Consider the following 12,893-nt stretch of genomic DNA (forward strand, 5'->3'; position numbering starts at 1 on the left):
CATATGCTGTCAGTTAATCTAGACCGTTGTAACATCGGGTTTGCACAAAGGAATCGATCAGAAGCAAGTTTCCTGGTAACTTCCATTAATCAACAGAGGTCACTGGTCAAATCAAGGGATCGCTAAACACCATCGGCCCTCAACACTCTACTATTTAAAAAATCACTTTGAAACCATTCGATTTATTGAGCACATTAACTGAACCAACATCATCATTCAGTCTGAAGAAGGGTCCAGACCCAAAACATCACCCATCCATGTCCTCCAGGGAGGCTGCCTGGCCCGCTAAGTTACTCCAGTACTTTGTGTCCATCTTTGGTATAAACCAACATCTGCATTTCTTTTTCATTATATCGTTCATTATAATCTCACTTCCCAGCTTTGGCTGCGACCTTGCATTAGTACATGGCCACATAACTTAAACTCCAATGACATAGAAACATAGAAATTAGGTGCAGGAGTAGGCCATTCGGCCCTTCGAGCCTGCACCGCCATTCAATATGATCATGGCTGATCATCCAACTCAGTATCCCGTACCTGCCTTCTCTCCATACCCCCTGATCCCTTTAGCCACAAGGGCCACATCTAACTCCCTCTTAAATATAGCCAATGAACTGGCCTCAATTACCCTCTGTGGCAGAGAGTTCCAGAGATTCACCACTCTCTGTGTGAAAAAAGTTCTTCTCATCTCGGTTTTAAAGGATTTCCCCCTTATCCTTAAGCTGTGACCCCTTGTCCTGGACTTCCCTAACATCGGGAACAATCTTCCTGCATCTAGCCTGTCCAACCCCTTAAGAATACAACTCCTTGTAATGTAAAAATGACATTACAAACCTTCACCCCGGAAGCCTCCACTGCAAACCATCTTGGAACAAGAGTCAAGAGTTTTATGGTCATATGTCCCGAAACAGAACAATGAAATTATTACTTGCAGCAGCACCGCAGATATGTGAACATTGTACACTGTAAACACCATAATAAACAACAAGAAAAGTTCAATATATATATATATATATATTTTTTTTAAAGAAAGCAAACAAACAATAATAATGTAAAGACAAAGCCAATGCACCCAAGTCTATGTAGTTCAGCGCTTATTTGGAGGTTGTGGTGCGTAATAGCCTGATAATTGTAAGGAAGTTCGTAAGTTACAGCAGCCATTCAGCCCATTAAGTCTACTCCACCATTCAATAGACAATAGATGCAGGAGTAGGCCATTCAGCCCTTCGAGCCAGCACCGCCATTCAATGTGATCATGGCTGATCATCCCCAATCAGTACCCCGTTCCTGCCTTCTCCCCATATCCCCTGACCCCGCTATCTTTAAGAGCCCTATCCAGCTCTCTCTTTAAAGTATCGAGAGAACCGGCCTCCACCCCCCTCTGAGGCAGAGAATTCAACAGGCTCACAACTCTCTGTGAGAAAAAGTGTTTCCTCGTCTCCATTCTAAATGGCTTACTCCTTATTCTTAAACTGTGGCCCGGCATTCAATCGGGGCTGATCTATCTTTCCCTCTCAATAAACACTAAGAAAAGCTCAGTATATACATTAAAGAAAGCAAACAAACAATAACAGTACAAGGCAAAAACATAGAAAATAGGTGCAGGAGTAGGCCATTCGGCCCTTCGAACCTGCACCGCCATTCAATATGATCATGGCTGATCATCCAACTCGGTATCCTGTACCTGCCTTCTCTCCATCCCTTTAGCCACAAGGGCCACATTTAACTCCCTCTTAAATATAGCCAATGGACTGGCCTCAACTACATTCTGTGGTAGAGAATTCCAGAGATTCACCACTCTCTGTGTGAAAAATGTTTTTCTCATCTCAGTCCTAAAAGATTTCCCCCTTATCCTTAAACTGTGATCCCTTGTTCTGGACTTCCCCAACAACGGGAACAATCTTCCTGCATCTAGCCTGTCCAAAACAACGGCCGCATGTAGTTCGGAGCTTGTGTTTAATAGCCCGATAGTTGTTGGGAAGCTCATAATTTCTAGGAGCAAAATCTAGGCCTTTCAGCCCATCACGTCTACTCCGCCATTCAATCATGGCTGATTTACAGTATCTCTCCCTCCCAACCTCCTGCCTTCTCCCCACAACCCATGACACCCGTATACTAATCAAGAATACGTCAACCTGCGCCTTTTTTAAAAATTAAAAAAACATCGGCCTCCACAAAACAACGAATTCCACAGATTCACAAAGAGGAAGTTGCTCCAGGCGCAAAATCCACCTTCGTTTCGATCAACGTGTGATCGTTGAAAAAAAACCGATTTAAAATAATAAAAATAAGGGAAGAGCGTACGGTTGCGGGAAGGCTGGGGTTTTATTTAGCTGGAAGGCGGCTCTGGACTCACCTGCCTTCCGACATGGGGCCGACATCTTGTTCTCTCTCTTCGGCAGAGCGGCCTCTGGCCTCTCCCCTTCATGCATCCTCTTATTTCGGCCGACAGAAAGTTTATTCTCCTCTCCTCTTCACCGCCCCTTCACTCTAGATTTCTCTCCGATAGTGTCTGTGTGTGTGTGTGTCGGAGGTAAAATGTGAGCCGAGCTACGAGCGGCCTTCTCCTCTCTCCCGATGTGGGGAGGAGGGGGGGGAGAGACAGAGACGAGACAACAGGGGCGCCCGTGAGAAGAGTTTTTTTTTGAAACAGGAACCACAACACGAGTCAGTTTCTCCGCGGCCGGCAGCGTGCTCGGAAAACGGTGAACTCACGGAGGCGTTCCTTTAGCCGAGGCGGAAGCACTACTACATCAGGCAGGGATAAAGAAAGAGAAAGCTTGTCGCCTGGTGTTACCATCGTGGGAAGGCCAGGATTGTCGCCACCGCCGCTCTCCCCGGGACGTGATGCCGATCCACAAGCTCCGGGGAGGGACACGACTCGTCCATTCACACCGAGAAAGCGAGAGGGAGAAAAAAAGAAAATAGCTGGAGGGGTTGGGATAAGTGAAATACTATTTAAAACAAGATGTTGGCTGCATTCGTGGAGGCGGCGGTGGCTGCGTCGCTACATTGTTGCCGCTCGCTACAACGAGTCGCTACATGCAGTTGTTACATTGAGTCGCTACATTGGGTTGTTACACCGAGTTTGTGTTTGACTGCGGCTCGGGCCCGCGTCGCTATGGCGGCTGGGGACCTCGTCACTGTTCACGGCGTTTGTTGACGCTGTCCGACGGCCGGGAGGTGGCCCAACTACTCATGCCGGGTCCTGGCTGTCTCCCTGGGGCTGTACGTTAACGGACTCGCCTCCTGCCCTCCACACAAACCGACTCAACTCCAGCCATGTACACTGGTCGACCAACCAAACCAACTCCGGCCTTGTATACTGACGCCATCCACCTCCAATCCAACCATACTCAGCAAAGATTATAGAGGAGCTATAAGATCTTTGATACTCAGCCCAGAACAACAGTCGTCCAGCCCTATCCACCAATTGACTCCGAAACCACCTCCCGCCCTCCACACCAATTCCTCCCCCAGCCCTTCTTCACTCGCCAATCCCCATGAACACTTCCAGGCCTGAAACCAACTCTACTTACTCAATGTGGAGGAAAGAGTTGCAGATGCGGGTTTAAATCGAAGGTAGACACAAAATGCTGAAGTAACTCAGCATCTCTGGAGAAGGAATGGGCGACGATTCGGGTCGAGACCCTTGGTTCTTGGTTTCTTGGTCCTCCAAAATATTCCAAATGGAATTTAAACTGGAGGTGGTGAAGGGGGGGGCTTAAGCCAGAAAGGGTTATTGGGAAGAAAGAGCTACATTAAATTTAGTTGCATCTGGTTGGGTAACTATAGTTGGGTGGAGATTATTCCATGTTTTAATTGTGTGGGGGAAGAACGAATTGCTGTATACATCTGTCTTTGTAGCTGGGATCACAAATTGGATCGAATGCCCTAGTCTGTTCCTAATTGGTTTGGGTTTGGTGTAGGTCTTGTAGTCTATGTCGAGCTGACCATTTAACATTTTGTAAAAACAGGTCAAACGGTGAGCTTCACGTCTGTCTTGGAGAGGGTTCCACCCCAGAGAATTCAGAAGTTTGGTGACACTCGCTTCTCTCTCATAGGTGTTAGTAACAAATCGAGCTGCCTGTCTTTGGACACGTTCGATGGAAGAAATGTTTTTATTTGTGTATGGGTCCCATCCCTTTCTTCAGACTGATCAGAGATGCTGCCTGTCCTGCTGAGTTACTCCAGCATTTTGTGTCCACATACTCTATTCCCATTATTCCCATTCCTGAAGGCCAACACATCCCCACAACCATAACCCCAATCCCAGACACTTGCAAATCTCAAAACAAGTTGAGACTCAGACTCCTCACATTTCCACATTAATATTGTAGAAACAAGGAAGTGCAAATGTTGGTTTGGTGACTTTCCTCCAAATGTATAATGCCCTGCACTTTTAACATCTATAGAACTTCTACCCTGTCTCACCTAGCTCAGTAATCACCTCCACACTCAACACCATTACCCACTGCTACCCCCCACTCCACATACGCCTCTAAACCACCTTCAGCTCTTCCAGAGGCAGCTCCTCTGGAAAGAAGGAATGGGTGACGTTTCGGGTCAAGACCCTTCTTCACCCACCATCCACCACCCCACCACCCCACCAGACCTCGCCTCAACCTCTGTCGAAACTGCTATCGACTCTTCAGCTCTACAACACTGGTCTGACCCACCAGTCTGCGCATCCAACCCCAGCCCTACTCACTTACTTTGACTCGTCCAGATGTAGAATCCACTCTTTCCCCCATAATCACCTCCAATGCTGCTCTCATCACCCCATCATCTTCTCTGTCCCTGTAATCAACTCAACTCTTACTCCACCCATCCTTATTCCCATCACGGCACCACTAACAATAATACTCTGGTAATTAGGCAACATGTTGACAATAGTTCCAGTTAACAGGTAAGACGCCATAAACTATTATTAATTACTTGTAAATTGGGGAGCTTAACAAGATAATCTGCCACAGGCAATGATGGTCCAATTCTATACGTTTGTCCTCACCTCCATTTTTTGGTCTGGTTTGGCTCAGCCACCAAGCACGATACCTGGAGGCTGCAGCGAATCATCTGATCAGCTGAGAAGGTTATTGGCTGCAACCTTCCCTCCATTGACGAACTGTACACTGCAAGGGCCAGGAAGCGAGTGGGTAAGATCATCTCTGACCCCTCACAGACTCCACCCTGTCAAAGCTGCCACAGCCAGACATAAAAACAGCTTTTTTCCATGAGTAGTAGCTCTACTCAATAACCAAAAATCTGTAGCCTACTTTTGTTCTGGTATTTTATTTAATTCACATGTTTAACCAATAATGTTTTATTAATGTTTTATGTATCATTCTTAACTGTATGTCATGTTGTCACTTGTGCGCGGAGCACCAAGGCAAATTCCTTGTATGTGAATACTTGGCCAATAAACTTATTCATTCATTCAAAAGAAGCCAGGTAAAGGGACTGTGTGACCTTCATTTATTGACTGAACACAAATGAATTTTATACACCAAGATATAGGGAATGAAAGTTACATGTTCTATCGATGAGATTTCAAATCCACGAGGTACAAGATGGAGGCGAAGGCAAGTCCCGAGAAAGCAAACGTGGCTGTGGTAATAGGTCTGGGTTATGACGTGGTTGTAGAGTTGAAGGGAAGGAGATGTCACAGAGGGGGGGGGGGGGGGGGGGGGGGGGGAGAGAGGGAGGTTGCCAAACCGTCTTCGGAGAGAGGAGAAGAACTGCTTCAAAGTAGACATACCCTGAGGAGATTTCCTCTATTCTATTGATGAGGTTAGTTTATCTTGTTATCCATTGGACTCCATTATAAAGGATGAGGTTATGGGGTACTTAGAAATTCATGGTAAAATAGGCCAAAGTCAGCATAGTTTTGTGAAGGGTAGATCAGACTGAGTCTGAAGAAGGGTCCTGACCTGAAACGCCACCTATCCATGTTCTCCAGAGATGCTGCCTGACCCGCTGAGTTACTCCAGCACTTTCTGTACTTTTCATTGTTTTTTTCTATCTTCTAAAATGGTGTCTGCAAATGGCTGTGGGATGTTAATTCTGCGAATCACAATGTGTGGTTGTGTTTGTACCAGGCAGCCGGTGCATGAACAAGTAAAGTCTTTTCAGGTTTACATATCACCTTCATGCTGTGTGTGTGTGGCGACATTTTTGCATAAGATCTTGGGTCAAACAGGAAACAACTGTTTGTGAAAAGGAGCTAATGGAGCATGTCTTGATCAATTCACACCTGTTTAAATAAATTACTTGCACACTGAATATCCAAGAAACAAGGGCACTGGAATACCTTTTTTGCTGAAAATATTTTTTTTAAAACATAAAAACTGAAAATCGAAAGTAGACCATGGGAGTAAATAAGCTAATTTTGTTTATAGAGATACAGTGCGGAAACAGGTCCTTCAGCCCACTGAATCTGCACCGAACAACAATCACCCGTACACTAGTTCCATCCTAAACACCAGGTACAATTTGCAGAAGCCAATTAACCTACAATTCTGCACATCTTTCAAATGTGGGAGGAAGCTGGAGAAACCCACGTGGTCACACGGAGAGCGTGCAAACTCCACACACACACACACACACACACACACACACACACACACAGACACACACACACACACACACACACACACACACACACACACACACACACACACACACACACACACACACACACACACACACACACACACACACGGATTGAATATGGGTCTTTGGTGCTGTGAGGCACACTACATTACTGCGCCACCATAATTTGAACAGTCAATATTACTAAGTATAAATATTTTATTTCCCAATGCGCCAACACTGTGGATTGGATCCTGTAGTCTAAAGGAAGTTAATTTCCTCAAGTGGGAGGAATAATTTGTGCCATCTTTGCATATAGTGTCTAAATCCTGGAACTGGAAGCAATAGAAACATAGAAAATAGTTTGCAGGAGTAGGTCATTCGGCCCTTCGAGCCAGCACCACCATTCAATATGATCATGGCTGATCATCCAATATCAGCCCTCCGTTCCGGCTTTTCCCCCATATCCAATGAAAGAATTAATTACATACAGAATAATGAAAGGCTTTGAGCGAGTGGATGTGGAGGCGATGTTTCCACCAGTGGGAGAGTCTAGGACTAGAGGTCATAGGCTCAGAATTAAAGAAAGTTCTTTTAGGAAGGAGATGAGGTGAATCTGTGGAATTCTTTGCCACAGACGGCTGTGGATATTTTCAATGCAGAGATAGAAAGATTCTCGATTAGTACAGGTGTCAGAGATTATGGGGAGAAGGCAGGAGAATGGGGTTAGGAGGGAGAGATTGATCAGCCATGGTTGAATGGCGGAGTAGACTTGATGGGCCGAATGGCCTAATTCTACTCCTTTCACATGACACATGACAATAAATTATTAAAAGGGACGATCTAATAGGAAAACTATCTGATAGAAAGACATTGCCAGGATATTGAGGGCCCGAGTTATAGAGAGAAACTGAGCAGGCTAGGACGCCATTCCTTGGATCGCAGTGGAGAGAGGGATTATCTTATCGAGGTGCACAAAATCATGAGGAGAATTAGAGTGAATGCACAAAATCTTTTTCCTAGAGCAGAGGAACCAAGAACTACAGGGCATATGTTTAAGTGAGAGGGGGGTGATTTAGCAGGAACCTGAGGAGCAACCTTTTCACTCAGAGCGTGGTGGGTATGTAGATAGAGCTGCCAGTGGAAGTAGTTGAGGCAGATGTACTAACAACATTTAAATGACATTTGGCCAGGTACATGGATAGGAATGGTGATAGAGCAAGGGTTCCCAACCTGGGGTAAATTTACCCCCAGGAGTTAAATTTCGCCTACCCAGGGGGTAAATTTGTTGATTCTGGATTTGTACATATTTTGTTCTCATTGACTGACTGTGTTTGGTTCTGGTATACCGTTAGTTGTTCATAAATAAGCGAAATAACATTGTTTTGTGCTATTAAAGTTGCCAGGGGTAAACGGGATGAAAAATGTTGGGAACCCCTGGTTTAGAGGTATATAGGCCCAACGCAAGCAAATGGGACTAGCCTAGATGCGGTATCTTGGTCGGCATGGATGAATTTAGTTAACAGGCCCCTCGGTCCACTGAATCCATGCCAACCAGCGATCCCCACACACTAACATTATCCTACACATATCAGAGACAGTTTACAATTATAACAAACCAGTTAACCTACAAAGGCACACAAAAATACTGGAGAAACTCAGCAGGTGCAGCAGCATCTATGGAGCGAAGAAAATAGGCAACGTTTCGGCCCGAAACTGGAGGTGAGAAAAGGCAAAATAAACTGGAGAAAAATAAACTGGAGGTGAGAAAAGGCAAAAACAAAAATCACTGCTGGCAACAGATGACCTCAGGAATGGTGGAGCCCACAATGGCCTATTGTTGGCTGGGGAAGGTGCGATAACTAGAGGGATACCTTTGAAATGTTGGCCATTGGCTAATGTCTCGTTAGATTTTTGTTCTCAGATCTTTGGAATGGAGCTGAAGCTCAGAACATTGGATATAATTTCCTGTAAGACGTATTTCCTTTTTTTTTTAAATGAAGTGCATTCAGTGGATTATAGTAATGAACTACAAAACAGCTGATTGATTATATATATATATATATTTATATACTAGACTAAGTGGGACCCGTTGGGTCCCATGTTCACACGGGAGGGCTGGTCCCCCAATGTAATATTCCACCTCTCCACCAATTCCAATATTGGTGGCCAGTGGGGGTGGGGGGGGCTTTCTGGAGTGCTCGTGTGGGTGTTGTTGGTTGCAGGGACTAATGGTCTCCAGAGGTCTAGTATGGATATTGTGGGCCAAATGGTTTCTTGGGGTGGCAGCTCAGTCGCTCAAGCCTGATGTGCTGGCAGCTCACTCATGGCTGGTGGGCTGGCAGTTGACTCACGGCTATTCCTTGAAATTCCATTTCAAGCAGAATGCAAGGCCACCAAATTCAAATCCATTTTCCTACCATTTCAAGCAGGGTGCAAGGCCACCAAATTCAAGTGCAGTTTCTTACCACTTCAAGCAGGGTGCAAGGCCACCAAATTCAAGTGCAGTTTCTTACCACTTCAAGCAGGGTGCAAGGCCACCAAATTCAAGTGCAGTTTCATACCATTTCAAGCAGGGTGAAACCACCATAAAACCACACAAAACACAACACTCACAGTTCATTAGACATTCAGTGTATTCAGTTGATTTACAGCTCAGACAGTGTCCTGACCTCTCCCTCCCCCATCATGCAGAGACTGAGCCACACCCACACTTCTGAGTTTTATAATCCCTCCCCCTCCCACCGGAAAAGGTGTGGCCTTCATGGCGTGATTGACAGGAGAGATTCTCAACATTTTTTAAACACTAATAACACTTTTATTTTTCATTGATGGGAAGAATCCTCTGCACCTGATGAGCGGAGGGGGACTGAATAAGATGGCCAAAAATCACAGCCGTAAGTGGTAACGTTTAATCTAAAATCAATATAGTGCAAACAGGAAGTTGTCAAGTTTTGACAAACAACCATCTGCAGTGCCTTTTACTTCAACCCCAAAACCCCCAAACAACCATTTGCAGTGCCTTTTTACTTCAACCCCACCCCGCCCCCCCACAACCATTTGCAGTGCCTTTTTACTTCAACCCCAAAATCCCCACAAACAACCATTTGCAGTGCCTTTTTACTTCAACCCAAAACCACCCAAACAACCATTTGCACTGCCTTTTTACTTCAAACCAACCATATTTTCATTTTCAAATAACATTAAGGGCAGAGTTGAGTAGACACGTGTTCAGTGTTATTCAGAGCTCAGAGAGACGTGATCCTCTCGCTTCCTCCATCTTGCAGACACTGAGTGAGGCACACCACTTCCGGGTTTTATATTCCCTCCCCCTCCCACCAGCAGGGGCAGCAGAGAGAATGGCAAAATGTTTAATTGATGGGAATAAAACATTAATATCTCTCTGATGTTTCATCGATTGGAAAAATCCTCTGGTCCAGTCCGGCTGAGGGGGGCTCTGAGCGAGGAGGCCAAAAATGACGGCCGTAAGTGGCGGATTTCCCTCGGAAATCACATCGCAGTGAGTCAAAAGCGGTCAAGATCTTACTTTTAGTAATTATAGATATATACACACACACGCACACACAAAGATATATTATATTTTCACACACAGACAAATATATATATATATACACACACATATATATACATACACATATATATATGTACACCCACACACAAATATATATATATATACACACGTGCACAAATATATATACACACACACACACACACACACACACACACACACACACACACACACACACAAGTATATATATTTGTGTGTGTGTGTGTATATTTGGAGTGTATCAGTAGATTGCACATGCAGCTCTCTCTTGGGCACTCAGTATAAATAGCTGATCCCCCTGGGCGGTTTTATCTCGTGATCCCCAGGAGAAATTATATATAATTAATATGTTGTACCAACAGCAACAACATGAACAGATATTAGTTCTAATCATCACAAATAAACGGAGTTAATATTTTGCATGGGTGCATATTGTAAACGTTACTGCCTTGGTAAAGGATTATGTCGGGGGTGGGGTGGGGGTGGAAATCAGTCAGTTGTCGCTTAATCAAAATTAAATGCTTGGTCTTTTATCTTTTAATCTGACACTGAAGAATAGTAAGATTAAACGAGAACTTACCAGTTTGAAGTTTGATCTGTATTTTATGAGGAGTTACGATGAGGGATTTCGTGAAGAAGCCCGCTTCCACGCATGCGTGTCATACTTCAAAGCAGCGGTGTGAGGTCACAGGAACCTATAATGATCTAACATAGTAAGATTACCAAAGAGATACCAGTTTTTGATATGATCATAAGAGGGTGGGAGCGGAGGGCACGAAATCCCTCATCGTAACTCCTCATAAAATACAGATCAAACTTCAAACTGGTAAGTTCTCGTTTAATCTTACTATTTTACTTCGGAGTCACGTGAGTGACTTCGTGAAGATTTCAAAGCTCTGTGACCTCATGCCGTGGAACGAGTCCATGCTTCACAACTGCCTTGGGTATTGGGAGAGAGCATCATTAGTAATTTTAAAACACAATTATACAAAGAGTTGTGTGGTATAACGAAAAAATATATATAACATTTTTTAAAATTTGAGAATCATAGCCCTGTAACCTTTCGGGCAAATTATTTTGTTGAACATAAAATGTTTTCTTAATACAATGATGGCTCCAAAAAATAACTGGTTTATTATAAAACCTGTGGAAAACCCTTTTTTTAATGACCATCCTGCCATTCTGAGGATTTGGTCTGTGGGTACCTGTACAATTTTTGCTGCGGATGTTGCTGCAGCCCTGGTGGAATGAGAGTTAAAACATTAGTGTCTATTTCTGCCATTTTTAGGACCTATTTGAGCCACCTTGATATAGTTTGAGTCATGACCCTTTCATGCGGTTTCTTGTAAGAGATAAACAACTCCATTCTCTGACCTCGAATGTTCTTAGTATATTCTATGTATTGTTAGATGTGTCTTGCTATACAGTCGTTTGCCATATGGGTGTACCATAAATTCAAACACTTGACCCGAGGAACCCGATCTGTTTTCTTTTATTAAATCCTGTATGACAACACCAGTTTCTCGGTGAGATGATCAGGGAGTCCAGGCTCAGTTTGCTTAATGGCTGGACTTGTTGTGCGGTAAATAACACCATGAGCATAACCATCTTCCTGGACTGTTACTGAAGTGACAACGCTGTTATGAGCTACAAGCTCCTCAGCATGTTGAGAAACGACACCCACGTCCCAGATTTCGGAGTACCTGGTTTTCTTACCAGGGGTGCGTTTCCACCGCGTGCCGCTCCGTTCCTTGTGATAGGTAATTGGAGAGTGCACTTGTGGCACTATTGAAGGCACTGTAGCTCCATCGATTATCCTAATGGAGGCTTGTAAAAATTCCAATACGGCCAGAATGTTCTTGGCCTTTTGGTCGAGATTGTTGTCCAAGCAGTATATGCCCCATTTCTTGATGTGTCCAAGGTACTGCTTCCATGTTGACAGTCTTAGTGCAGATGAGATGAGATTCATCGTCCTGTCTGACAGTGTAGTGGGTCTGTTAGACTCTACAAATCAATAAATCCATAGTGTTATGGCATGGATGACTGCCTCCAGTCACTGGATAAATCAATAATTTTTTGGCAATGTTCATAGGGAACATGGTTCTAACACCATCCCCTGTAAGACTGAAATACCATGATTGAGAAGGTCAGTCGGGTACTCTGAAAATTCCAGATGCCGAGTGTGGTTGAATTATCCCTAGTACCCCAATGATGGGTCCGAACGGGGGAAAACCTCACCCTATGGCTTATTTACATAACAATGCCAAGCTGGTTTACGAATATTAGTACATAATAATGGGGCTAATGATTGCCCCTTTTGTAAGCTCTATATTGCCAAAGTTCCTCTATTGAGTCAATGCCTGCCATATAGAAACCCACAACTGACACCAAGTCTATATCAATAATAAGAGCATCCATCTTAAAATGAATATCTAAAACAAATGTGTTTAGGGTTAAAATCAATGATAATCCTGCAACCCTACTCTATCTTATATTTAATAAATATGTTCAATCCCATCTTTTGTGTACAATTCTTGTAGCACCATGTGGGTTTTAGATTGTTTGGTTTATGTAAGGACAAAATGCCCTTCTGGTGTATGATGTACTGTGGTTAATGGGATGAGAAAAACCCTATCAGATAACCCTGAATACTGCTGAGATTATATGAATCTGTAGTGATTATATACCATACATAACTGTAGTGTTGCAACCTCCCCTACCCTCGTAGGTCCCT

General features: G+C 44.1%; 1 protein-coding gene across 9 annotated transcripts in view; it reads right to left on the bottom strand.

Moving 5' to 3' along the window:
• The window catches only part of tasor2 (transcription activation suppressor family member 2), a 127,830-nt gene that overhangs the window by 102,108 nt on the left and 12,829 nt on the right, over positions 1-12,893 (bottom strand). For 8 of the 9 annotated variants that reach the window (XM_055653406.1, XM_055653412.1, XM_055653409.1 and 5 more), the window contains exon 1: positions 2,357-2,968. The exons of the other annotated variant lie outside the window; for it this stretch is intronic. In XM_055653406.1, the coding sequence (XP_055509381.1) occupies positions 2,357-2,432 (76 nt within the window). In that variant the 5' untranslated portion in view covers positions 2,433-2,968. Of the gene's footprint in view, positions 1-2,356; positions 2,969-12,893 lie in introns of those variants that run through there. 9 annotated transcript variants of the gene reach the window in all.

Source organism: Leucoraja erinacea, chromosome 22 (genome assembly GCF_028641065.1).
Source record: "Leucoraja erinacea ecotype New England chromosome 22, Leri_hhj_1, whole genome shotgun sequence".
NCBI lineage: Eukaryota > Metazoa > Chordata > Chondrichthyes > Rajiformes > Rajidae > Leucoraja > Leucoraja erinaceus.